Source organism: Cucurbita pepo, chromosome LG07 (genome assembly GCF_002806865.2).
Source record: "Cucurbita pepo subsp. pepo cultivar mu-cu-16 chromosome LG07, ASM280686v2, whole genome shotgun sequence".
NCBI classification, from domain to species: domain Eukaryota; kingdom Viridiplantae; phylum Streptophyta; class Magnoliopsida; order Cucurbitales; family Cucurbitaceae; genus Cucurbita; species Cucurbita pepo.
In genome coordinates, this window is record NC_036644.1 from 5,096,485 (window position 1) to 5,120,228 (window position 23,744).

The 23,744-nt window shown below is 40.1% G+C and overlaps 1 protein-coding gene across 1 annotated transcript; it reads left to right on the forward strand.

Annotated features, from left to right (window-relative positions):
- The first annotated feature begins 3,823 nt into the window (after positions 1–3,823).
- On the forward strand, positions 3,824–12,453 carry LOC111797987 (nucleobase-ascorbate transporter 12). The gene is made up of 10 exons (XM_023680912.1): positions 3,824–4,451; positions 4,541–4,639; positions 4,735–4,905; positions 6,158–6,258; positions 6,333–6,468; positions 6,581–6,631; positions 6,717–7,004; positions 9,375–9,609; positions 10,861–11,147; positions 11,824–12,453. Exons 1-10 carry the CDS (start codon positions 3,975–3,977, stop codon positions 12,043–12,045), a joined length of 2,067 nt encoding a protein of 688 aa, XP_023536680.1. The 5' UTR covers positions 3,824–3,974; the 3' UTR covers positions 12,046–12,453.
- The last annotated feature ends 11,291 nt before the right edge of the window (positions 12,454–23,744 follow it).

Sequence of the window (23,744 nt, forward strand, 5' to 3'; positions counted from 1 at the left end):
TACACTATTTATGCAAATACAATTCAATCTATACTATTAAATTTGAAATGCAAATCTATCATATGCATGTGCCACAGTCACGGGATTTTCAATTCTTTCGTCGACCCCACAGGGGCGTCTTGTCTTTATCTGAAAATGTAGTAGCACGAAGCTTGAGTATTTTAAGAATACTTAGTAAGCGACCCCTATCATGATGATGCAACAAAAACATGTGAATGCAATGACGGGACCTATCATATCAGTTTATTTTTCTACGGTACTATCCTAACAGGTAGTTTGAATTTGTACCATATACTCTACGCACAGCCCGTACATGCGTGTATGGACTCACCAGTCAGTTCGCACACCACTAGGCCCCTTTCTTTGTCGGGCGAGCATACTCTGGAGCTCTTTATGCTGGACACCTGTTAGAATTAGTAACCATCACGACAACATTATGTAAAACATAATGATAATTCTCCTGCCTATTAGTGTACGCGTCCGTACCCTTGTGATGGAATAGGGGTATCCCCAATGCATGAGGTCCCAATATTTTTCCATTTTCAACATTATTAAATATAACCCTGCTATCATCTTTCATTCATATCATATCATTTCTCATTTCTCAGTTTTCATATCATGCATATCATGTTGTATACATACAATTTGTGAGACATAACATAACATTTCATGCTTTTAACATAACATTTCATGACGTGCGATACATATAATAATTATCTCAATGGTCACATAAAACAATCTAAGCATAACATATCACGTCACATTATATCGCACACCAATGCAGTCCAAAACAACATATGTTCACATTGCATATGCTTACGTATTAAATCATAACAGTCTAAACATACAATTTATGACACGTGCGAGACTACGGGCACGTGCCAACATACAACATACAATTTACATAACCTACGACAGTAGGGCCACTTACTTGGTAGGCCTTAGCCGACGACCCTAATAATTTATACGTAAGCTCCTAGCTCATTGTACGCGTCCTACGCTGTCATCGTGGTTGGTTCCTATTTGATCGTTCAACACCTTTTGTTAGTATTTCACAAACATAAACATATTCCAACTTGAAATTGTGAAATACGATCTTAAAACGACCTATTTTTACCTTAAACGAGGTCAAAATCAGGTCTGGAAAGGTCGGAATGGTGCCAAAAGGGTTGAAAATGGGTTCCCGAGCCCAAAGCCGGAGCTGAGAGGACCTTTCGATAAGGCAACCCTAATCCTCAGCCCAACGATCCAAGGTTTTGTTCAAGCAAGAACTATTTGAATCAAAGAAATTAATACCTCCGTGTACAAAATTCTGATCAACCAAAAGATAAAGCTAGAATTAGATTACCTCTTACTCTTACGATCAAAGATCTAGAAGCAAGATTTGGAACCATGTTCTAAATTGAGTCACTTCACAATCGAACTCAATCAAGACTTGATTAAATAGCTCGGACGCAATCTACCACAAGAATTGTTTGAAACTTAGAAATGACAAAAATGATACTGGGATCTATGATGGCGTCTTACCTTGAGAGATCAATTTCATTCATCACAAATCTCATTTTTATGATAATGTGTGGATATTTATAGTCTCCCTACAAAAGAAGTTAGCCATGATTTAATCCCAATCCCCATAAATCTCACAAAAGACGAATTTAATCTCAATCCCCCTTAAATGAGACGAAGTCAATTTGACAATTACAAACTTTATGAAATTAAAAATAATAAATAAATTATTCTAACAACTCATGAAATGATGCTTGCAACTTCATCAGCTACTTAACTGTGCAAATATTCACTTATGAAGTTCCAAATGGTCCTTTCTCAATCGAATCAGCTTGTAACACATGAAATGATGGTTGAACCGAGCCTATCCAATTTTGTAGATGAAGAATGAATGCTTGTTGAGTTTTCTTGGCCTTGGATCGTGTAATAGGTCTAGTTAGAACATTTGGAACACTGTGGATTGACAACTTAGTAGGAAGAATTGACAACCAGACAGTTTTCTTTATATTATATTTTGAAGCATTTTGATCTTGTCCAGTGTAGACATGATTTTGGCAATTGATATAACATAAATTGTAAAGACATCACTAACATCAAAACAAGTAAAAGGGATTTGGAACGGACATGTGGCCACATGCAACACGTTTTAGACAAGCATGAAACATAAATGATAAAGACATCACTAACATAAAAACAAGTAAAAGGGATTTGGAACGGATATGTGGCCACATACAACACGTTTTAGACAAGCATGACTAAAAAATCTAGCATGCGGTTATAGACAACACAGTTTGGACAAACATTACCTAACCACCCTACTCTTAAATAAATTTATAAGGTGAAGTGAAGTTATGGGTGAAATGTAAATAAATTAATTTTAGGGGCATTTGCATTAATAAATGTGTGCGAGATTGACCACGGACTTCATTTATTTAATATTTTTGTACGATTTGTTTCCCTATTTAATGTGCAAAATGAATTTTTTTTTTTTTTTTAAAAAAAACATCAAAACTTACCCTAAAATTTTACTTCATTAAATGAAGTTATAATTAAAATGGAGTTCTAAATTTGACCCTATAATTAATAAATTAAATGCAAATAAAAATATTTGTTTTATTTTTGTCAGATGTAAAAAAAATTGTAAAAATAAAAATTACAATATTTATTGGCTTGAGTTTAATTTGTAGAAATTCAAGTCTAAACCCAATTGAATTTATTATTTAATTTCTTTTTAAAATTTAAAATTTATAGACTAAATTAAAAGTATTTAAAAATTCAAAAGGAAAGAAAAGGACAGTTTTAGAGAGAGAGAAAGAAAAATAAATAAATAAATAAATAAATCGAAACGTTATCCATAGAAAAAAGTCCTGTCTCTGTCCATGAGAATCTGGCGCATATATATATATATATATATATATATATATATATATATATATATATATTTTTTTTTTTTTTAATTAATAAAAAAACTAAGTAAAATAAAATAAATTTTATTTTATTATTATTATTATTATTTTTTTATATTTGGTTTAATTTTTAATTAAATAAATTATCATACCATAAATATGCTCTTGCTTGTCTCCAGTAGTTGATCGAGTTTCTTCGTCACTCTCCCATTTAATGATTAGGGTAAGTTGCTGCAACCCCTTAACACTCGTTCATCTTTTCTTCTACAAAAATCCCGAGGTTTCCTCCTCTCTTCCTCATTCCATACCTTCCTCTTTCTTTCACCTCTAGTATAAAAACGATTGCAATAAGAATATCTAATATTAGGACTGCATAACAACACACACTCGATCTAGATGAAGAACACGACAAAAATGAAAGAAAAAATCCAACGAAAAATATTGGCTAGAGGTTGATATTGATGACTTACGATATGCATAGTTGTAAAAATTATCGAGAATACATAAAATACATTCTCAAAGAACTACCTAATTTACCATATATATTATATTTGATCTTTTATATATCCAAATATCATATTTGCCCTTTAGTTTCCTTCGAGTTTAGGCAGATATATTGTATTCATTTATTGTTGTTTGTGATTTTAGCAAATATTTTCGTACTAGAATATATGTGAGATCCCACGTCCGTGAGGAGAACGAAAGGAATAGCTAAAAGAGGAGAATATGTAATAGCGTGGACGGTTACGATATATAGAGAGTTCAGTTTACTGTAGATAACTTTACGGTACCATTCTAAATTAAACGGGGAAAGGACAGAGCACACAAAATAAGATTTGAAAGAAAATAAATAAATAAATAAATAAAATAAAAAAACAAAAACAAACGCGGTTTTTGTGAGTTGTCTCTGCTTGGCGTTTCCTTGAGTGAGTGGTAGAAGAGTAGCTAAGCTGAAGAACACGAAGTTACAGAGGCAGAGCTCCATTTCCAGTATTCTTCTCTGCTCGATCTCCTTCCATTTCAAGCTATATGCCACTCTAGTTCTCCACTTCCTTCCCTCAAATGTCTACTTCCGACCCCAAATCCCGCCCCCGTCCCGCACCGGACCCATCCTCAATGCCTCCTTCTTCTTGGGCCAAACGCACCGGCTTTCGTCCCAACTTCTCCGGCGAGACCAATCCCTCTGATTCCGCCCACATCGCTCTTCCGCCCAGGCCCAAGGACCCCGACGCCCATCCGGATCTCGAAGCTGGACGCCCTCGGGGAACTTCTGCGGTTAATGGAGACCCCACCGGTGCCAAGGCGCCTCCTCCACACCCTCAGCCACCGTTGGAAAAAGATCAGCCGGTTAAGAGGAGGAAGGATTCTGATGGGTTACCCAAGGGTTCTGGACCTGCTCAGAATGGTCATGCTCTGCCTCCGCCTCCTCCTTCCGAACCGCTGAACCAACCTCGGCGGCTGCCACAGACCGGCGATGATGATGGATTTGTGGCCAGACATTCGCACATGAAGTACGAGCTCAGAGATACGCCTGGTCTTTGGTGAGTTTTTCACTAAAGAACACTCTGTTAGTTATATTGTAGGCTTTGCAAGTGACAAGATATGTGTTTGTTGGTGCTCAAATTTCAGTCCCGATTGGTGTATATGGATTGCAGCATTATATTTCTATGTTGGGTTCATTGGTTCTTATCCCGCTTGTTATAGTTCCTGCTATGGGTGGCACTCACGTAAGTAGCTTCATGTTACTTGTATGCAACTTTTTCACTATTTTTAGTTTGGAATTTGCAAAGTTCTTGAACTGATTGAAGTTAGTGGCTTATAGGAGGACACTTCAAATGTGGTATCCACGGTGTTCTTTGTGTCGGGCATTACTACCCTTTTGCATACGTCTTTTGGCTCAAGATTACCGTTGATACAAGGTCCATCACTTGTTTTCCTTGCTCCAGCATTAGCAATTATCAATTCCACAGAGTTTCAAGGACTTAATGGGAACGTATGCTTCACCTTTCCTCTGTTTTCTTTTTCTTTTTTTATTGCATTATGGGAATTAGCAACTCTCTGTTCTTCACTCAGATGTATTGTTATCTGTCATTGCTGTTAGAAGAGATTATGTAACAGCCCATGCCCTCCGCTAGTAGATATTGTCCGTTTTGACTCGTTACGTATGGCCGTCAGCCTCACGGTTTTAAAACATGTCTACTAGGGAGAGGTTTCCACACCCTTGTAAGGAATGCTTCGTTCTCCTCTCCTATCGATGTGGGATCTCACAATCCACCTCTTCTGGGGGTCCAACGTACTCGCTGGCACACTACCCAGTGTCTGGCTTTGATACCATTTGTAACAGCCCAAGCCCATTGCTAGCAGATATTGTCCCCTTTGACCTGTTACGTATCACTGTCAGCCTCACGGTTTAAAACGCATCTACTAGGGAGAGGTTTCCACACCCTTGTAAGGAATGCTTCGTTCTCCTCTCCAACCGATGTGGGATCTTACAATCCACCTCCTCTTGGGGTCTAGCATTCTTGTTGACAAACTGCCCGGTGCCTGACTTTGATACCATTTGTAACAGTCCAAACCCACCGCTAGTAGGTATTGTCCGCTTTGACCCGTTACGTATCGTCGTCAGCCTCACGGTTTTAAAATGCGTCTACTAGGGAGTGGTTTCCACACCCTTGCAAGGAATACTTTGATCTCCTCTCCAACTGACGTGGGATCTCACAATCCACCCCCCTTGGGGGTCCAACGTACTCTCGCTGGCACACTGCCTAGTGCCTGGCTCCGATTCCATTTGTAACAGCCCAAGCCCACTGCTAGTAGATATTGTCCGTTTTAACCCGTTATGTATCGTTATCAGCCTCACGTTTCCACACCCTTGTAAGGAATGCATTGTGAGATCCCACATTGGTTGGAGACCTTACAAGGGTGTGGAAACCTCTCCCTTGTAGACGCATTTCAAAATCGTGAGGCTGACGGCGATACGTAACGGGATAAACCGGACAATATCTGATAGCGGTGGGCTTGGGCCGTTACAGATTAGTTGTTCGAAGGACAAAAAAAAATTGGATCAGTACCTTATTATAGTCAAAGTAATTAAAAGTCCTAGCCTCCTACTAGACTTATTTTTCTTAGCCATGAATGTGACATCTATTTCATTGAGTAAACTAAATAATGTAATAAATTCATTCTAAGTCTCTCCCAATGCGTTTAATCTTTTTACTCGTCCTAAATCCAAAAAATCCTTGCAGAATTTTAAGCATATAATGAAGGAGTTACAAGGAGCAATTATCATAGCTTCAGCTTTTCAAGCACTACTTGGATATAGTGGATTAATGTCACTACTTTTGAGGTATAATGTTCTTAACTCTTAAAAACTTTCTGTTCCCACATTACACTACCAAGTAATTGATTTATATATTTCAGGTTGATCCATCCTGTAGTCGTGGCCCCGACCATTGCTGCTGTTGGACTGTCATTTTATAGTTATGGTTTTCCAGTAGTAGGCGCTTGTCTCGAGATTGGTGTCGTGCAGATACTTTTGGCTATCATATTTTCTCTAGTACGTTCATCTACAAAAAATAGTGACAAAAATTATGCTATATTACTTGTCCTGTCACTGTTTTCAGTCTAATTCCGAACAAATTACTAACACACGTTCATGGATTCCGCAGTATCTCCGAAAGATATCGATTCTTGGCCATCGTATTTTTCTAATATATGCGGTAAGCTGCTAGTTTCCTTATATTCTTCTTAAGGTTGTCTTTGAACATGCATGTTATTGGTTATGATCTTATATTTCATTGCCAGGTTCCTCTTGGGATTGTTATCACATGGGCGTTGGCTTTTTTGCTCACAGAAGCTGGAGTTTATAGTTACAAAGGTTGTGATACAAATGTTCCTGCCTCAAATATAATATCTGATCACTGCAGAAAACATGTTTCAAGGATGAAGCATTGTAGAGTTGATACTTCTTATGCGCTAAAATCTTCACCATGGTTTAGATTTCCTTATCCGTTACAGTGGGGCACTCCTGTATTCCACTGGAAAACAGCAATTGTTATGTGTGTTGTGTCTGTCATCTCGTCTGTGGATTCGGTGAGTAGTCTCGTGTTTCTAGTTTTCTTCTTTAGATCTTCGTTGTTCAGATAATCTTTCTAGCATCACATTTCTTTTTGGTTAGATATGATTATGCAAATATATATGTATACATGTTCATAGTATGTGAGATCCCACATCGGTTGGAGAGGAGAACGAAACATTTTTTTATTAGGGTGTGGAAACCTATTCCTAACATACTCGTTTTAAAAACCTTGAGGGGAAGCTTGAAAGAGAAAGCCCGAACAAGACAATATCTGGGTTTGAGCTGTTACAATGGTAGCAGAGCTAGACATCGGGCAATGTGCCAACAAGGAGGCTGAGCCCCGAAGGGGGTGAACATACGGTGGTCTGCCAGCAAGGACGTTGGGCCCCGAAAGGGGGTGGATTGGGGGGTCCCACATCGATTGGAGAAGGGAACGAGTGTCAACGAGGAAGTTGGGCCCCGAAGGGGGGTGGATTGTGAGATCCCACATTAGTTGGGAGGAAAACGAAGCATTCTTTATATGAGTTTGGAAACCTCTCCCTAGCAGATGCGTTTTAAAAACCTTGAGGAGAAACTCGAAAGGAAAAGCTCAAAGAGGGCAATATCTGCTAGCGGTGGGCTTGGGCTGCTACAAATGGTATTAGAGCTAGACGTTGAGCGATGTGCCAGCAAGGAGGCTGAGCCCTGAAGGTGGTTGGACACAAGGTAGTGTGCCACCAAGGACATTGGGCCTAAGGGTGGATTGGGGGGTCCCACATCGATTGGAGAAGGGAACGAGTGTCAACGAGGAAGCTGGGCCCCGAAGGGGGGGTGAATTGTGAGATCCCACATCGGTTGGGGATGAAAACAAAGCATTCTTTATAAGGATGTGGAAACCTCTCCCTAGTAGACGCGTTTTAAAAACCTTGAGGGGAAACTTGAAAGGGAAAGCCTAAAGAGGACATTATTTGCCAAACGCATTACATATTATGTAATAACTTTGCAGTAAAGCCCCAAAGAAAGTGTTAAAGTGAGCTGCACTCCATACTTGTTGCCTCGTTCTACACCGTTCAAAGTTCTCCAATTTCTTTTAAACTCGATGTTCCAAATGGTCGAACAGAGTGTTACCAGCTAGATAAGGCTTCAATTACCAAAGAGGGATGAACAAACTATCCTCCATCATGTCCCAACAACATTTTCTTCCAAACCTTCATAGCAGAAGGATCCCAGCTTCATAAGGTCATAGGCACCATTTCTTTTCGTCTTTTTGTAGTGAATTTTGGCAGCCTATGCTGGGAATGCGACTAACCTCTCACCTTAACTTGGTTAGGAAAGAGGAAGATCATGAATATATAATTGAGAGACATCTCCATTGGTACAAGGCTTTCCGGATGAAACCAAAAGGAAAAACCCAGATGGTTTGTGTCTACAGTGGAGACTATCATACCATTGTGGACATATGTGGAGGATTCGTTGTCCTTAACCATTTGTATCAAACCGATGCTTGATAGTTAGCTCTATTGATAAAATCTTTTGGTGCCAAACAAAGGTATGATGAGCCTAAACAACATAGGCATAGTGGAGATCCGTGGTTGAGCTCTATCATATCTCACCAACAATCAGCCACCAAAGCATCTTTTTTAGTTGAAACCACACATAAGTCGGGAAAAGAACTAGGCAAAAGTTCTGCAGATGGCACTTGATCCAGTAAGACTCCGCTTTGGCTTACTCCACTAACATTCTATATACCCCTTGGATTCTATTTTGATTCCTTACCACCGAGGATTCCCCTATCCTCACTGTAGGAACATACTAAGGCTAAAGTAGTTACGGTCTTTGTCTTTGAGTAAGTTGCTATTGAGCTCAGCCCCTGGTAACATATTACAGAATCATAAGAATCATATCCCGAGGACTAAAGAAAAGCTGCCTTGGAAGGGAAGTGTCCGGGTTCCCTTGACAAGGCAGATGAAGTGCGGGTGTGCATCCGATGATCCGGTTCAACTTACTAGTCATATATATATATATTATATAGTCTGCTTCTTATTAAAATAATATAGTTAATTCTCAGATACCTTAGATTAGCTATACTATGTTTTTAATGAGTCTGATAAAAAGTGTTTAATAAGTCTAGAATGGTCATAGTTTGTGCGTTTTTTTTTCCTTTCTCGGGTCCGTAGATCATCAAATCAATTTGAACCATGCCACGCTACTTGGGATCGTGAAACTTATTTATAGAACACCATCATTGCCCTTATTTCATTATTTCTGTTACTTAGATTATATGCTTGTACAGATATACATAACATGTATATTCATTACTGATGTTTATATGTATAATTGTTTATCAATGTTATAGTTCATCTAGTTTCTTAATCACAACTCTAATTTATTATTGAACCACTCAGGTTGGTTCGTACCATGCTGCATCATTGTTGGTGGCATCCCGACCCCCATCACCGGGTATTCTTAGTCGAGGAATTGGACTGGAAGGTCTTTCTAGCATTTTGGCTGGTCTATGGGGTACAGGAACCGGTTCTACGACGCTTACCGAGAATGTTCATACTATAGCTGTTACGAAAATGGGAAGCCGGAGAGCAGTTGAATTGGGTGCATGCATTTTGATAGTATTATCTCTTGTAGGTGAGTAACTTCAAATCGTGTGCATGCGTTTGTCTTTTTTTTTTTTTATTAGGAATAAATTTGAATTAGGATCCAGTTCTCTCAGGATGTTTGAAATGCTCCTTACCTCGAGACCTTGAGTGTGAGCAAAGTTGAAGAAACCATGGTGGAAATGTTCTCGAAGCGTCAAAAAGTTCCTCTCTTTTAGTTTTCGTAAAGGAATTCGCCGTACCTCTAGTCCTCCGGCTGTTTCTGTAATAGCCCAAGCTCACCGCTAACAGATATTGTCCTCTTTGAGCTTTCCCTTTCGGGCTTCCCCTCAAGGTTTTTAAAACGCGTTTGCTAGGAAGAGGTTTCCACACCTTTATAAAGAATGTTTCGTTCTCCTTTCCAACCAATGTGTTGTGAGATCCCATATTGATTGGCAAGGAGAACGAAACATTCTTTATAAGGGTGTGGAAACCTCTTCCTAGCAGACGCGTTTTAAAATCTTGAGGGGATGTTCGGAAGGGAAAGCCCAAAGAGGACAACATCTGCTAGCGGTGGACTTGGGTTATTACAAATGATATAGAACCAGACACGGCCGATGTGCCAACGAGGCGGCTGAGCCCCAAAGGGAGGTGGACATGAAGCCGTGTGCTAGCAAGGATGCTGGGCCCCGAATGGGGGTGGGATTGGGGGGTCCCACAAAGGCAGGAGAAGGAAACGAGTGTAAGTGAGGACGCTAGGTCCTGAAGGGGGATGAATTGTGAGATCCCCCACATGGTTGGAGAGGAGAACAAAACATTCTTTATCAGGGTGTGGAAACCTCTCCCCAGGAGACGCGTTTTAAAAATCCTTGAGGGGAAGCCCGAAAGGGAAAGCTCAAAGAAGACAATATTTGCTAGCGGTGGGCTTGAGCCGTTACAGTTTCATTGCCATTTTTACTAGAATCATTCTTGGTTTCATTAAAACAATATAGACACTCACTCTTTGGTTCGGACGGGTTGAGTCACCATGGTCTCTACAAGGAGCTTTAGCAGATTGGTTCCACATCAAGAGGATTTGGTTAGTTTATGGGTCAGTTTAGGATACTCATTTTTTATAATATAGTATCTCAACTTAAGGTAGGCATCTAGCTCCCTTCGAAAACCTGGGCTGCTGCCTTATCACTCATACTTCATTCTTTAAGCATTTCATCACATTATGACATCCTGAAGTCAATTTCTATGAATCTGTGATATCTTTGAGCTCTGTTTTTGTTCCATTTTGAGTAGCATTTTGGCTCTGCAGGTAAAGTTGGGGGCCTTATTGCTTCCATTCCCGACGTCATGGTTGCTGCTCTTCTTTGCTTCATGTGGGCAATGCTTACGGCACTCGGCTTGTCAAATCTTCGGTATAGCGAAGCAGGAAGCTCCCGGAACATTATCATTGTCGGATTATCATTATTCTTCTCGCTTTCGATACCGGCCTACTTTCAACAGTACGGTATCTCCCCAGGCTCCAACTTGTCTGTTCCAAGTTATTTCCAGCCATATATTGTGGCTTCTCATGGACCTTTCAACAGTAAATCCGGAGGGGTATGTCTCTCTCAATACCTCAATCCTCTTATGTTAATGTGATATCCCACATTGGTTGGGAAGGAGAACGAAACACCCTTTATAAGGGTGTGGAAACCTATCCCTAGCAGACACGTGTTAAAGCCTTGAGGGAAAGTCTGAAAAGGAAAGCCTAAAGAGGACAATATCTGCCCGCGGTGGGCTTGGGCCGTTACAAATGGTATCATATTTGGTGGGAATCCCACATCGATTAGAGAAAGGAACGAGTGCCAGCGTCCTCGCTGGGCCCTAAAGGGGGGTGGATTGAGAATCCCACATTGGTCGGGGAGGAGAACAAAACACCCTTTATAAGGGTGTGGAAACCTTTTCCTAGCAGGCGGCTTTTAAAGCCTTGAGTGGAAGCCCGAAAGGGAAAGCGCCCAAAAGGGAAAGGACAATATCTGAACCTTTCCCTTCCGAAAGGGAAAGCGCGCCCAAAAGGGAAAACTCAGAGAGGACAATATCTGTTAGCAGTGGGCTTGGACTGTTACCGTTAATGAAAATAGCCTACACAGTTTTTACCTTTTTGGTGCCATTATTGAGTTTTCTCGTTCGTCCTTGCACTCTTCGTGTTTTGGTTGCGAATGGATTGTGCTTGATCATTAACAAACATCTTAGCTTTATTTATCGTGTTTGATCCTCTATTCCTGTTGTGCAGCTGAATTTCGTTCTCAACACATTATTCTCGTTACACATGGTGATTGCATTCTTAGTCGCCATCATCCTCGATAACACTGTGCCCGGCAGTCGACAGGAACGTGGTGTATATGTGTGGTCTGATCCTGAGACTGCAAGGAGGGAGCCTGCTGTTACCAAAGACTACGAGCTTCCATTCCGAGTTGGTCGAGTTTTCAAATGGGTGAAATGGGTTGGATTCTAAATGACCAATATTTGTTACATATCGCTTGTCATTCAGATAGCAGCACCAATGGTGGTGTGTTGTGCATTCTGATCCCAAATGTAAGTCCCTACAACCCTCCACAAGGGAATAGGTCCTCTTCGTTGTGTTCGGGGGGCTCGGCGGGTGCGTTTTCTTACACGAAATGCGTTAGCGGAATAGATTTGTACATTTTTTTTTGAGAATCCAGAGTGATCTGGCTGTGTTGTAATTTAGTTTTGGGAGTTCATCCAGGTGAGGTGAGGTGAGGTCAGGTCAGGTCTTGTATATTTTTCTTCTTCCCATTTATTTAAATAGCTTTGTTCTTTTTATTGGGATTTTGAGTTTCAATTCTTATTATTTGTCAGAACTGAATATTATGGTTTATAAGGAACTTCCACCTTAGCTTTATCTCGTATTATTTTATCAATAACGACTCGACGTTTTATAATCCTTAGCGGACTTGGGTTCAATATCATATGCTATAGACGAGCAGAAAAATAAAAACATGCCAATTAAAAACTCATACATTTTAAAAAAACTACCAAGTTTTGTACGGAAACAATGTATCCAAATGAACCTATGAACGGTTCAAAACTAGTGAATTCTCATATGCATAGATGAACAATTGCCTCGAGTAAAAATCGCAGCACAGTGGTATACAACTCCTATGCATATAGATAAATGATCGCTACGAGACTATATCTTAAAGAGGTTTTACAATTTTCGTGCATACATATAGGTAAATCGTATAATCAAATGTAATTCTACAATTTTCATACATGTAGATACATTATTGTGTTACGTTCTAATGTAACTCTTAGACACGTAAATAGAGAATTACTATAATTCTGATGCATTAAGATAAGTAATTGCCTTAAGTTTCCATACATTTGAAAGGTCTTATAATATTTAAAATATCATTTACAAGTATGCACGAACATCACAACAAATCACAGAGTAACATGCACACATGATATAGAAGGAAAATTGTGTAATGCTCACTCACCACGAAGCTCAATTTAATATTAGCTTAAAAGAAAAATATCCATAACGTACACATATATTGTCTTCTCCACCTGCCTTTTTGAAACTGCAGCCCTATCTCCCTCTCTTTGATCTGCACTCGACGACCTCACGTTCAATTCCGACCACCATTCTTTTGTTAAAATAAAACTCACTAATTTGTGAAGTAAATTTCACACACACTAACGATAGAACACTCCGATACCACTTTGTGGAAATACTACTCGCGTATTTGTGAAGGAGATGTCGAGAGAGGAGAGACAAGGTGACAAAAAACACTGAGTTTATCAAAAAAGCCTTTTCTATTGCTTTGTATTTCTTTTCTCTCTTGTTCTCTTTGTTCTCTTGTGCTCTGACCTTACAGTAAAAAGATTAGGTATTTATAAGTTTTCGAACTCTAATAATAGGTATGAGAGAGACACACATAAGCCTACCACTATTCGTACAAAGGCTCTAGGCCTTTTCTTTCACTCGACTTCTCAAATTAACTTTCCTAACAAATTAACTAAAGTTAACATTTAGCATTTTTAAGTTTATTTCAACAAAACTCCCCCGTAAACTTAAATGCTCCTACCATCTGTCATGCCAATCATCTTCTTGTATTTGTTGAAAAGTACTTTCGGTAGTGGTTTTGTAAAGATGTCTGCAACTTGATCCTGACTTGCCACATGCAGCAATTCCACGCTTCCTTCCTTCACATGATCTCGAATAAAGTGAAATCGAACGTCAATGTGTTTGCTTCTTTCATGGTTCACTAGGTTCTTTGCCAACTCAATTGCTGATTTTTTGTCAACTTGAATCATGGTTGCACCTCGTTGCTTTAGCTTCATCTTGCTCAACAAGATTCTAAGCCATATCGCGTGACACACACACCAAGATGCTGCCACATACTCAGCTTCACACGTCGAGAGTGTCACAATCGATTGTTTTTTTGAAAGCCAAGTAAATGCTGTGTTGCCTATTAAGAATACATAACCCGATGTACTTTTCCGATCGTCTATGTCTCCGCACCAATCACTGTCAGAGTAACCAACTAATTTATAATCTTCTGTTTTTGAGTAGAATAACCCAAGTGACACCGTTCCTTGGATGTACCGTAGGACTCGCTTCAACGCCTTCCAATGTGAATAAATCGGCTCCTCCATGAACTGGCTTATAATGCCGACACTTAATGAAAGATCTGGCCTTGTGCATGTATGATAGCGAAGGCTTCCTACTAGGCTATGGTACCTATTTGCATCTACTCGTTCTCCTTCATCGTACTTTGAAAGTTTTGCACGTGGTTCCATTGGTGTTGATACTGGGTTGCAATTTTCCATCTTGTACTTCTTCAAAATCTCCTTTGCATATTTCTCCTGTGATATAAAGATACCCATTTCTCTTTGCTTAACCTCCAAACCAAGGAAGAACTTTAACAAGCCTAAGTCTGTCATCTCAAATTCTCGTATCATTGTGCTTTTGAACTCTTCTATCATTTCATCATTGTTGCCTGAAAAGATGAGGTTATCGACATAAAGAGCAACAAGTATCACATTACCTCCACTTTTCTTTGTGTAAAGTGCATGCTCGTGGGGACATTTCTTGTACCCGTTCTCTTTGTAGTATGTATCGATACGAGTATTCCATGCTCGCGGTGCTTGCTTCAACCCGTAAAGCGCTTTCTTCCATTTTAGTACCTTCTTCTCTTCTCCAATTTTCATGTACTCGGATGGTTGTTCGAGGTAGACTTCTTCTTCAAGCACACCATTCAAGAATGTCGACTTGATATCCATTTGAAAAATCGGCCATTTGAATTGAGCTGCTTGGGAAATGAGTAATCGGATTGTCTCCATTCTTGCGACGGGAGCAAACACTTCGTCATAGTCGATTCCCGCCTTTTGCTTGTATCTCTTCGCAACAAGTCACGCCTTGTACCACTCTATCTTGCCTTGAGCATTCATCTTTTTCTTGAATACCCACTTCACACCTATGGGCTGACTTCCTTCCGGTAATTCTGACACCTCCCATGTATTGTTGCGATGAATGACTTTAATCTCCTCATCCATGGCAGTTTGCCACTTCTTGTCTCGCACCCCCTCTTCAAACCTGATATTTTCAGCATCTGTCAGAAGACATTTAAGGTGTACTTCATTTGTTGAGTCATACAAGTCTCGCAAACTTCGCATTTTGGGTTGTCGTGGTTCATCTTCATCATAAAAAAATTATGAGTCTGTTGGTGCAACGACTAATGATTCTTCAACTTCGATATTGACTTCCGTCGAATTGTTCCAGTCTCATTCGCTTGCTTCATTTACTCGCACATCACGGCTCACTATCACCTGTTAGTTTATTTAATCTTGTATTAACCGTAATTCATTTGTATTTACTGTTTGTATTTCAAATTATGTCAGTTAAGGGAAGTTTAGCCGTTAAGGGAAGTTATTAGCAGGTAAGGGAAGTTATTAGCAGTTAAGGGAAGTTATTAGCAGTCATTAATGTGTGGCTATTCTGTCTATATATGTACTGTGTAACAAGTTGAATAATATGAGTAAGTTGGTTTTGTTCATTTTAAAATTATTGCCTCTTTTAGTTGTATGAGTGTTTCTGACATTTGGTATCAGAGCGTGGTTACATGCCAAAGATCATGCCGAGAAATAATAACAACACTGGAGAGAGAGGAGAGTCGTCGAAGTCTGCAACAAAGGAAGGTCTGGTATCACTCCAATACCCGACGTTATCGAGAACCAACTACTCAACATGGGTTATGAAGATGAAGGTCTATTTGCGTGCTCAAGGGGTGTTGGACGCAATTGAATCAACTGAGTCTCTGGATAGTCTTGATGAAAGGAAGGATCAAATGGCCTTAGCAGCTATCTATCAAGCAATCCTTGAGGAGATGTTGTTTTTGTTAGTAGAGAAAGAGACAACAAAAGAAGCATGACAGACGTTAAAAACTATTCATGTCGGTGCTGAACGTGTAAAGGAGGGAAAGATCCAAACTCTGAAGATTGAGTTTGAAATTATGAATATGAAGGAGTCCGAGACTATTGATGATTATGCAGCAAGGTTGACAGAAGTTAATAAAATACGTACTTTTGGAGACAAGTTTGAAGAGGCATACTTGGTGAAAAAATTTCTCCGCTCAGTACCTCCTAAGTTTCTTCATATCGCATCGGCAATAGAGCAATTTGTCGATTTAAAGGTGATGCCATGGAGGAAGTCATCGGCCGTCTTAAATAAAGCATACGAGGAACGGATCGGTGGCAACAAAGAGAATGCTGAGCATGTCTTATTGACTCAAGGAGAATGGAAAGCAAAAGAACGTAGCGACAATGGAGGCCATAGCCGAGGGCGAGGTCGCAGTGGTGGCTGGAGAGGGAGAGGTCATGGACATGGAAACGACTCGTTTCATCAAGAGAAGAAGGCTGACAAGAGCAAGGTAAGATGCTACAATTGTCAAGGCCTAGGCTATTATGTCTCAGAATGTCGGAAGGTGAGGTGTTATAATTGTCAAAAGATTGGCCATTATGCATCCGACTGTAGATCGAAGAAATGGGAGGATTAGGCGCACTTGGCTGAGACGCAAAGTGATGAGGATGAACCAACCTTACTTACAGCACAAGTTTGTGAAGTCCGAACTCTCGGTTCACGAGAGTTGACGGAGATAGCTCTTTATGAAGAGAAGGTTGTCCCGGAAGAAATTGAGAAGAAAAGCAACACTTGGTTCCTAGATACGGGAGCCATCAATCATNTCAAGTGACCGGCACGGTGAAGTTTGGAGATGGATCACTTGTAGAGATAAAAGGACGTGGAGACGTGAAGATTGAATCGGAGAAAAAAACAGAGAAGCGAGAAGAGAAGAAGAGCGATGGCGAGAAAATTGTTGGCGCTGTGAAGTTTGAATCCGAGGAGAGGAGCGATGGCATTGTGGCAGAGGTCCAGAATGTGGCAACGGAGGTAGCGAAAGCAAAGGAGATAAAAGAGAAGGAGAAACAGGTCGGCGGAGAAACGAAAGCGGAGAAGGAGAAGGAGGCTATTGTTTCCGGTAGTGCAATTGAAGTAGCACAGGTAATTAAACCTGTTGAGGAAAAGCTGTTGGCCGGACAAGTAGAACAGGTAATTAAAACTGTCGATGAAAAGCAATTGCCCATTGAAACGAAGACAGAGAAGAAGGAAGGCGGTGATAATGGTGGTAGCGGCAGCGTTGAACAAGTAATCAAACTGGTGAAAGGAACTATTGATATTGGATGTCATTATGTGAAGGCAAAGCAAGTAGAAAGAAACAATTGCATGGGAATCCAATTACATGGACTTCAAAGAAACAAAAGATGGTGGCATTTTCATCCTGCGAAGCGGAGTATATTGCGTCGACGTAGCTGCTTGTCAAGGAATATGGTTAGGATGTTTACTGAAAGAATTGGTTTGAAGAATGTAAGAATGTGAAGATCGAAATACAAGATTAAGGGGATGATTTGTTAGTTTATTTAATCTTGTATTAACCATAATTCATTTGTATTTTTTGTATTTCAAATTATGTCAGTTAAGGGAAGTTTAGTAGTTAAGGGAAGTTATTAGTGGTTAAGGGAAGTTATTAACGGTTAAGGGAAGTTATTAGCGGTTAAGAAAAGTTATTAGCAGTTATTAATGTGTGGCTATTCTGTCTATATATGTACTATGTAACAAGTTGAATAATATGAGTAAGTTGGTTTTGTTTATTTTAAAATTATTGCCTCTCTTAGTTGTTGAGTGTTTCTGACATCATCATCTTGCTTATTGGGTCAAGTAGCTTATATCATTGTCTTCTCATCATATCCAATAAAAATATACTTTTTGCTTTTGTCTTCGAGCTTCGTTCTTCATTGATCCGGTACGTGAGCATAAGCCACACTATCGAACACTTTGAGATGAGAGATTGTAGGCTTTTGTCCGCTCCAAGCCTCTTGTGGTGTTTGATCATCTAACTTCACATGCGAACCTCGATTTTGTACATAGATGGTGCATTGCACGGCTTCTGCCAACAATTCCTTCGGCATCCTTTTACTCTTGAGCATTGATCGAACCATGTCGAGAATGATCCGGTTCTTTCTCTCGGCCACACCATTTTGTTGAGGGGTGTACGGTGCGGTTAGAAATCACTTTATGCTTTGCTCCTCGCAATACTCCATAAACNATATGTACTATGTAACAAGTTGAATAATATGAGTAAGTTGGTTTTGTTTATTTTAAAATTATTGCCTCTCTTAGTTGTTGAGTGTTTCTGACATCATCATCTTGCTTATTGGGTCAAGTAGCTTATATCATTGTCTTCTCATCATATCCAATAAAAATATACTTTTTGCTTTTGTCTTCGAGCTTCGTTCTTCATTGATCCGGTACGTGAGCATAAGCCACACTATCGAACACTTTGAGATGAGAGATTGTAGGCTTTTGTCCGCTCCAAGCCTCTTGTGGTGTTTGATCATCTAACTTCACATGCGAACCTCGATTTTGTACATAGATGGTGCATTGCACGGCTTCTGCCAACAATTCCTTCGGCATCCTTTTACTCTTGAGCATTGATCGAACCATGTCGAGAATGATCCGGTTCTTTCTCTCGGCCACACCATTTTGTTGAGGGGTGTACGGTGCGGTTAGAAATCACTTTATGCTTTGCTCCTCGCAATACTCCATAAACGCCGTCGAAGTATACTCGCCACCTCTATCGGATCGTACAGCTTTAATGTGTCTACCAGTTGCCTTCTCTACCATCACTTTGAACTTTTTGAACACCTCGAATGCTTCGGATTTTTCTTTCAGAAAGTAAGCCCAAGTTTTTCGTGAGTAATCATCGATAAAGGAAATGAGATACCTCTTTCCGCTGAAGGACTCGGGGGTAATTGGTCCACATATATCTGCATGGATCAACTCGAGAGGTTGTTTAGCCCAAAATTCAGCTTTCTTTTGAATTGAGGTTCTCGCATGCTTGTTGAGCACGCATTCTTCACAAAATTTTCCTTCAAAGTCCATGTTGGGTAGCCCATGTACCATATTCTTCTTTGCTAACTCCTTTGCCGCCATGATGTAGGTGACCAAAGCGGAGATGCCACAGTGATGCCTTGTCTTCTACGTCGACTCACACACACTTTTCTCGTATGCTTCTTAAATTCAGTTTGTACATCAGATTTCTTCCTATCTCGACTCGAGCAACCAAATGCCCTTGCTTATCCTTCAGGTGTAGCAGGTGGTCCTTTAAGAATATCGAGTAACCTTTCTTTGTGAGTTGCTCCATACTCTGTACGTTGGTCTTGAGGTCTGGTATGTAATAAACATCTTGGATTGACCCCATTACACCATCATTTTGCAAGAAGTGTATCGTACCTCCACCTTTGACGCAACTTCAAATGACACATGACTTTCTTCAACCTTTTGCATCTCTTTGAATAGGTACTCGTGACCGCACATATGGTTGCTTGCCCCTGAGTCGAGGTACCACAGAGTGTCGTTGTTTATGTTGTCTTCACTTTGAGCCATCAAGAGAAGACCTTCATTTGTAACGTCTTCCAAGGCTAGGTTGGTGGTTTCTTCCACCTTTTTCTCGGCTCGACAATCTCTTGCAAAATGCCCCATCTTACCACAATTGTAACAATTGTCGAAGTTATAATCATTCGCATAGTGACCATATTTTTTACATTTATAGCACTGAATGTTGGAATAGTCCTCTTCCACGCCAATTTGCTTGACTCGACTATCTCTTCTCCTTATAATGTCCTTCATTACTGCTGCCTTGACCACCTCGACCATTTTCGCGACTTCCACGACCACAACCTCTACTTTAAACATTTTGAGAGTAGAGTACCTTTTCTNTTGAGGTCTGGTATGTAATAAACATCTTGGATTGACCCCATTACACCATCATTTTGCAAGAAGTGTATCGTACCTCCACCTTTGACGCAACTTCAAATGACACATGACTTTCTTCAACCTTTTGCATCTCTTTGAATAGGTACTCGTGACCGCACATATGGTTGCTTGCCCCTGAGTCGAGGTACCACAGAGTGTCGTTGTTTATGTTGTCTTCACTTTGAGCCATCAAGAGAAGACCTTCATTTGTAACGTCTTCCAAGGCTAGGTTGGTGGTTTCTTCCACCTTTTTCTCGGCTCGACAATCTCTTGCAAAATGCCCCATCTTACCACAATTGTAACAATTGTCGAAGTTATAATCATTCGCATAGTGACCATATTTTTTACATTTATAGCACTGAATGTTGGAATAGTCCTCTTCCACGCCAATTTGCTTGACTCGACTATCTCTTCTCCTTATAATGTCCTTCATTACTGCTGCCTTGACCACCTCGACCATTTTCGCGACTTCCACGACCACAACCTCTACTTTAAACATTTTGAGAGTAGAGTACCTTTTCTTCTTTTATTGATGCCTTGGTTTGAAGTGCTTGATCGAGTGTTTCCTCCTTCTTCTTACGTTGCTCGTGTGCCTCGAGAGAACCAGCGAGCTCATTGACCGTGAACATCGCTAGGTCCTTTGACTCTTCTATCGCATATACAACATTCTCGAAGTTTTTGGTTAATGACCTCAAGATCTTCTTCACAACCCGCGTCTCGGGTAACATTTCTCCGTTTCGATTTAATTGGTTTACCACAGTCTGTACGCGCGTAATGTAGTCAGTTACATTTTCTGACTTCTTCATCTTCATGCTCTCCAACTCGCCACGAAGAGTTTGGAGACACACTTGCTTGACTCGGTCGGTTCCTTTGAACACCTTTTCTAAAGTGTCCCACGCTTCTTTTGAAATAGTTGCCCTGACAATCTTCTCAAAGCCCGACTCGTCAACGGCTTGGAACAACATGTATAATGCCGCCTTTTCCTTTGACGCAATTCTTTTAACGTCTTGTTTTGTGCCACCGTATAACCTGTTGTATTCTTTGATTCTTCGAAACCTTCTTCGACCACCTCCTATGCATCTTGAGAATCGAGAAGAGCTTTCATTTGGATGCTCCAATCCTCGTAGTTCGTCTTCGTTAGTCGCGGTAGCAGTATTTGACCCATCACATTTGCCATCGGCTTTGATACCAATTTGTTAAATATATATTGAGATATATTATGACATTCAAATATAATTTAAATAAGATATTATATCATAATATATACTCAAATATATTATTTGGCAAAGGTTCTCCCAAAAAAACTTGTAAATAGGACCTTTGGGTTGAGCTAATCTCTCACACTTTCTTCTCTCGTGAATTTTCTTGAAACATTCATCCTCCAATCCCTTAGGATTTTCTTTCAAGAGGCTCCCACAAGTCTTGATCTTGTGTTCGAGTCATAAGAATTAAGATTTTGTGGAAGAACTTTCACGTTGTTGGACTACATCGAAGAGACTTCAAGCTACGATTTCTACATAGGTAGAGTTCTTGCTCTCATATTTATTGATATGTTTTAATTCTGAATAAAATAAAACTGGTTACCAATGCGTTCGCTATATGAATGAAGAGTTCATTTCCTTCACCTTCATGCGCTCACCACACGCCCTATGCCCCTCAGCCACTCTCGTACACGCGTGTGTGAACCCCATGCGGCTGTCCTTTCATTAATACCCAACATATCCCTCATATGAAAACTCAAGCTATGATTGCCATTTCAACTAGGTTTATTTTTCAATGTTTTAGATCTTGCTTCCATGAATCTAATGAACTAAATTTTAGCTTTTTCATGCATGGTAGTTCATGAAATTTAGGTTGAAAGCCATGTTTAACACATAAAATTACATTGAGTTTTCAAGCTCCCATTCTTGTTTTATCATCTTTTTCTTTGATTCAATCCCACAAAAATGATGCCTAAACTCTTCTGAGAATTACTCACACTTCAAACCATACAACCTGTGTTTGAATCCCTTCGAATCTCCCACGTTTTGGTTACACAAAGATAGATTTGTGTTTTGCGTTCCCAATAAGTTTTTCTTCTAAATCCATGCTTAACTTGTCCCTAACTCACCTACCATCTGAGTCTCCTAATCCCCCATGGCAGCAGTCCCTACAGTGAGACTTTTTTTCTAAGCATCAAAGATTACAAATTGAGACAAACTTGTTCAACTGAATCAGACTAGATCTGTTGGAAATGGCCCACGGTCGAAATATGTCAAAACAAATAAAGGAAGAAAAAAGAACAATTTGAGGGGAGGGATCTTTTGGAACAAGGAACTTATAGTGGAAAAAGCACTAACTTGCTTCCTAAACTTTCTACTCAAGTTAAGAATCACTAATAATCTTCCTAATTAAAGCATAAAGCTTGGTCCACAACCACAAAACTTGGTTCACAATTTGACAACTACTACCAAGTCTCTTATAGTTGCTCCTTATTCAACTAATTCTACTAACAATTCTCGTAAAGTTACTCCATAAGTTAGTGACTTATTCTACTAAGTCAAGTTTATAAGCTCACAATCTCCTCCGTATATTTGACTTTGTTCGAGATTCTTCACTCCTACCAATTCCTGCATCTCTGCAAACTTAACCCTTGTTAGAGCCTTGATTAGAATATCCGCATGTTGCTCTCTAGCGCATACGAACTCCATAGCGATTTGTCTCTTCTCAACACATTCACGGATGAAGTGGAAGCAAGTGTTAATGTGTTTGCTGCGTCCGTAAAATACCAGATTCTTCATCAGTGCAATCACGAATTTGTTGTCGACGTAGAGAGTTACCGACTTTAGTTCACTTCTAGTCACTTCCCTCAACAAATTTCTCAGACACAATCTTGGCACGATGCCGCAGTTGCTGCCATGAACTCCGCCTCACAAGAAGATAGTGTCACAGTTCGCTGCTTCTGAGATCGCCAAGAGATCAAATTTTCGTTGAGATAAAACGTCATTCCTGCGGTGCTTTTTCTATCGTCAATGTCTCCAGCTAAATCACTATTGATAAAACCGACTAGTTTTTTAGGACCTCGTCCTCTTTGATACTTCAACCCATAGCTTGTTGTTCCCTTCACATAGTGGAGAATGTGCTAACCGCTTGATGATGCATCATAGTGGGCTTTTCCATATACCTATTCACTATTCCGAAAACATATGAAAGGTCCGGACGAGTATGAGTCAAGTACCTTAGACTTACGACGACATGCCTATACTTAGTGGAATTCACCAAGCTTCAGTATCTTTCCCAAGTTGTAACTTTGGTTCCATGGAATACTTGGTCGGGTTGCACTCTGCCATCTTAAATTGCTGCAACAATTTCTTAGCATAGGTCGATTGCTTTAGCATGATGCAATCTTTCCTTTGGTCCACTTTAATACCGAGGTAGTATGTGAGTAACCCAAGATCAGTCACCTCAAATTCTTTCATCATTTGCTGCTTGAACTCTTTGATGCCTTCCACACTTATACCAGTGACGATCAGGTCATCAACGTACACGCCAATGATGAGTGTTTCAACCTCTTCCGTTTCTTTTATACACTGCTTGTTCTTGTGAGCACTTTATGAAGTTTAGACTCTTTAATCTCTTGTCCAGACATATGTTCCATGCCCTCAGTGCTTTTCGTAAATCGTAGAGGGCCTTTGACAACTTGTATACTTTGTGCTTTTCGACTTTGATGACGAACCCTTTAGGTGGCGCAACATGCACTTCTTCTTGAAGGTCACCATTTAGAAATGCTGATTTGACGTCTAAGTGATGGACCTCCCACCCTTGTTGAGTTGCGAGGG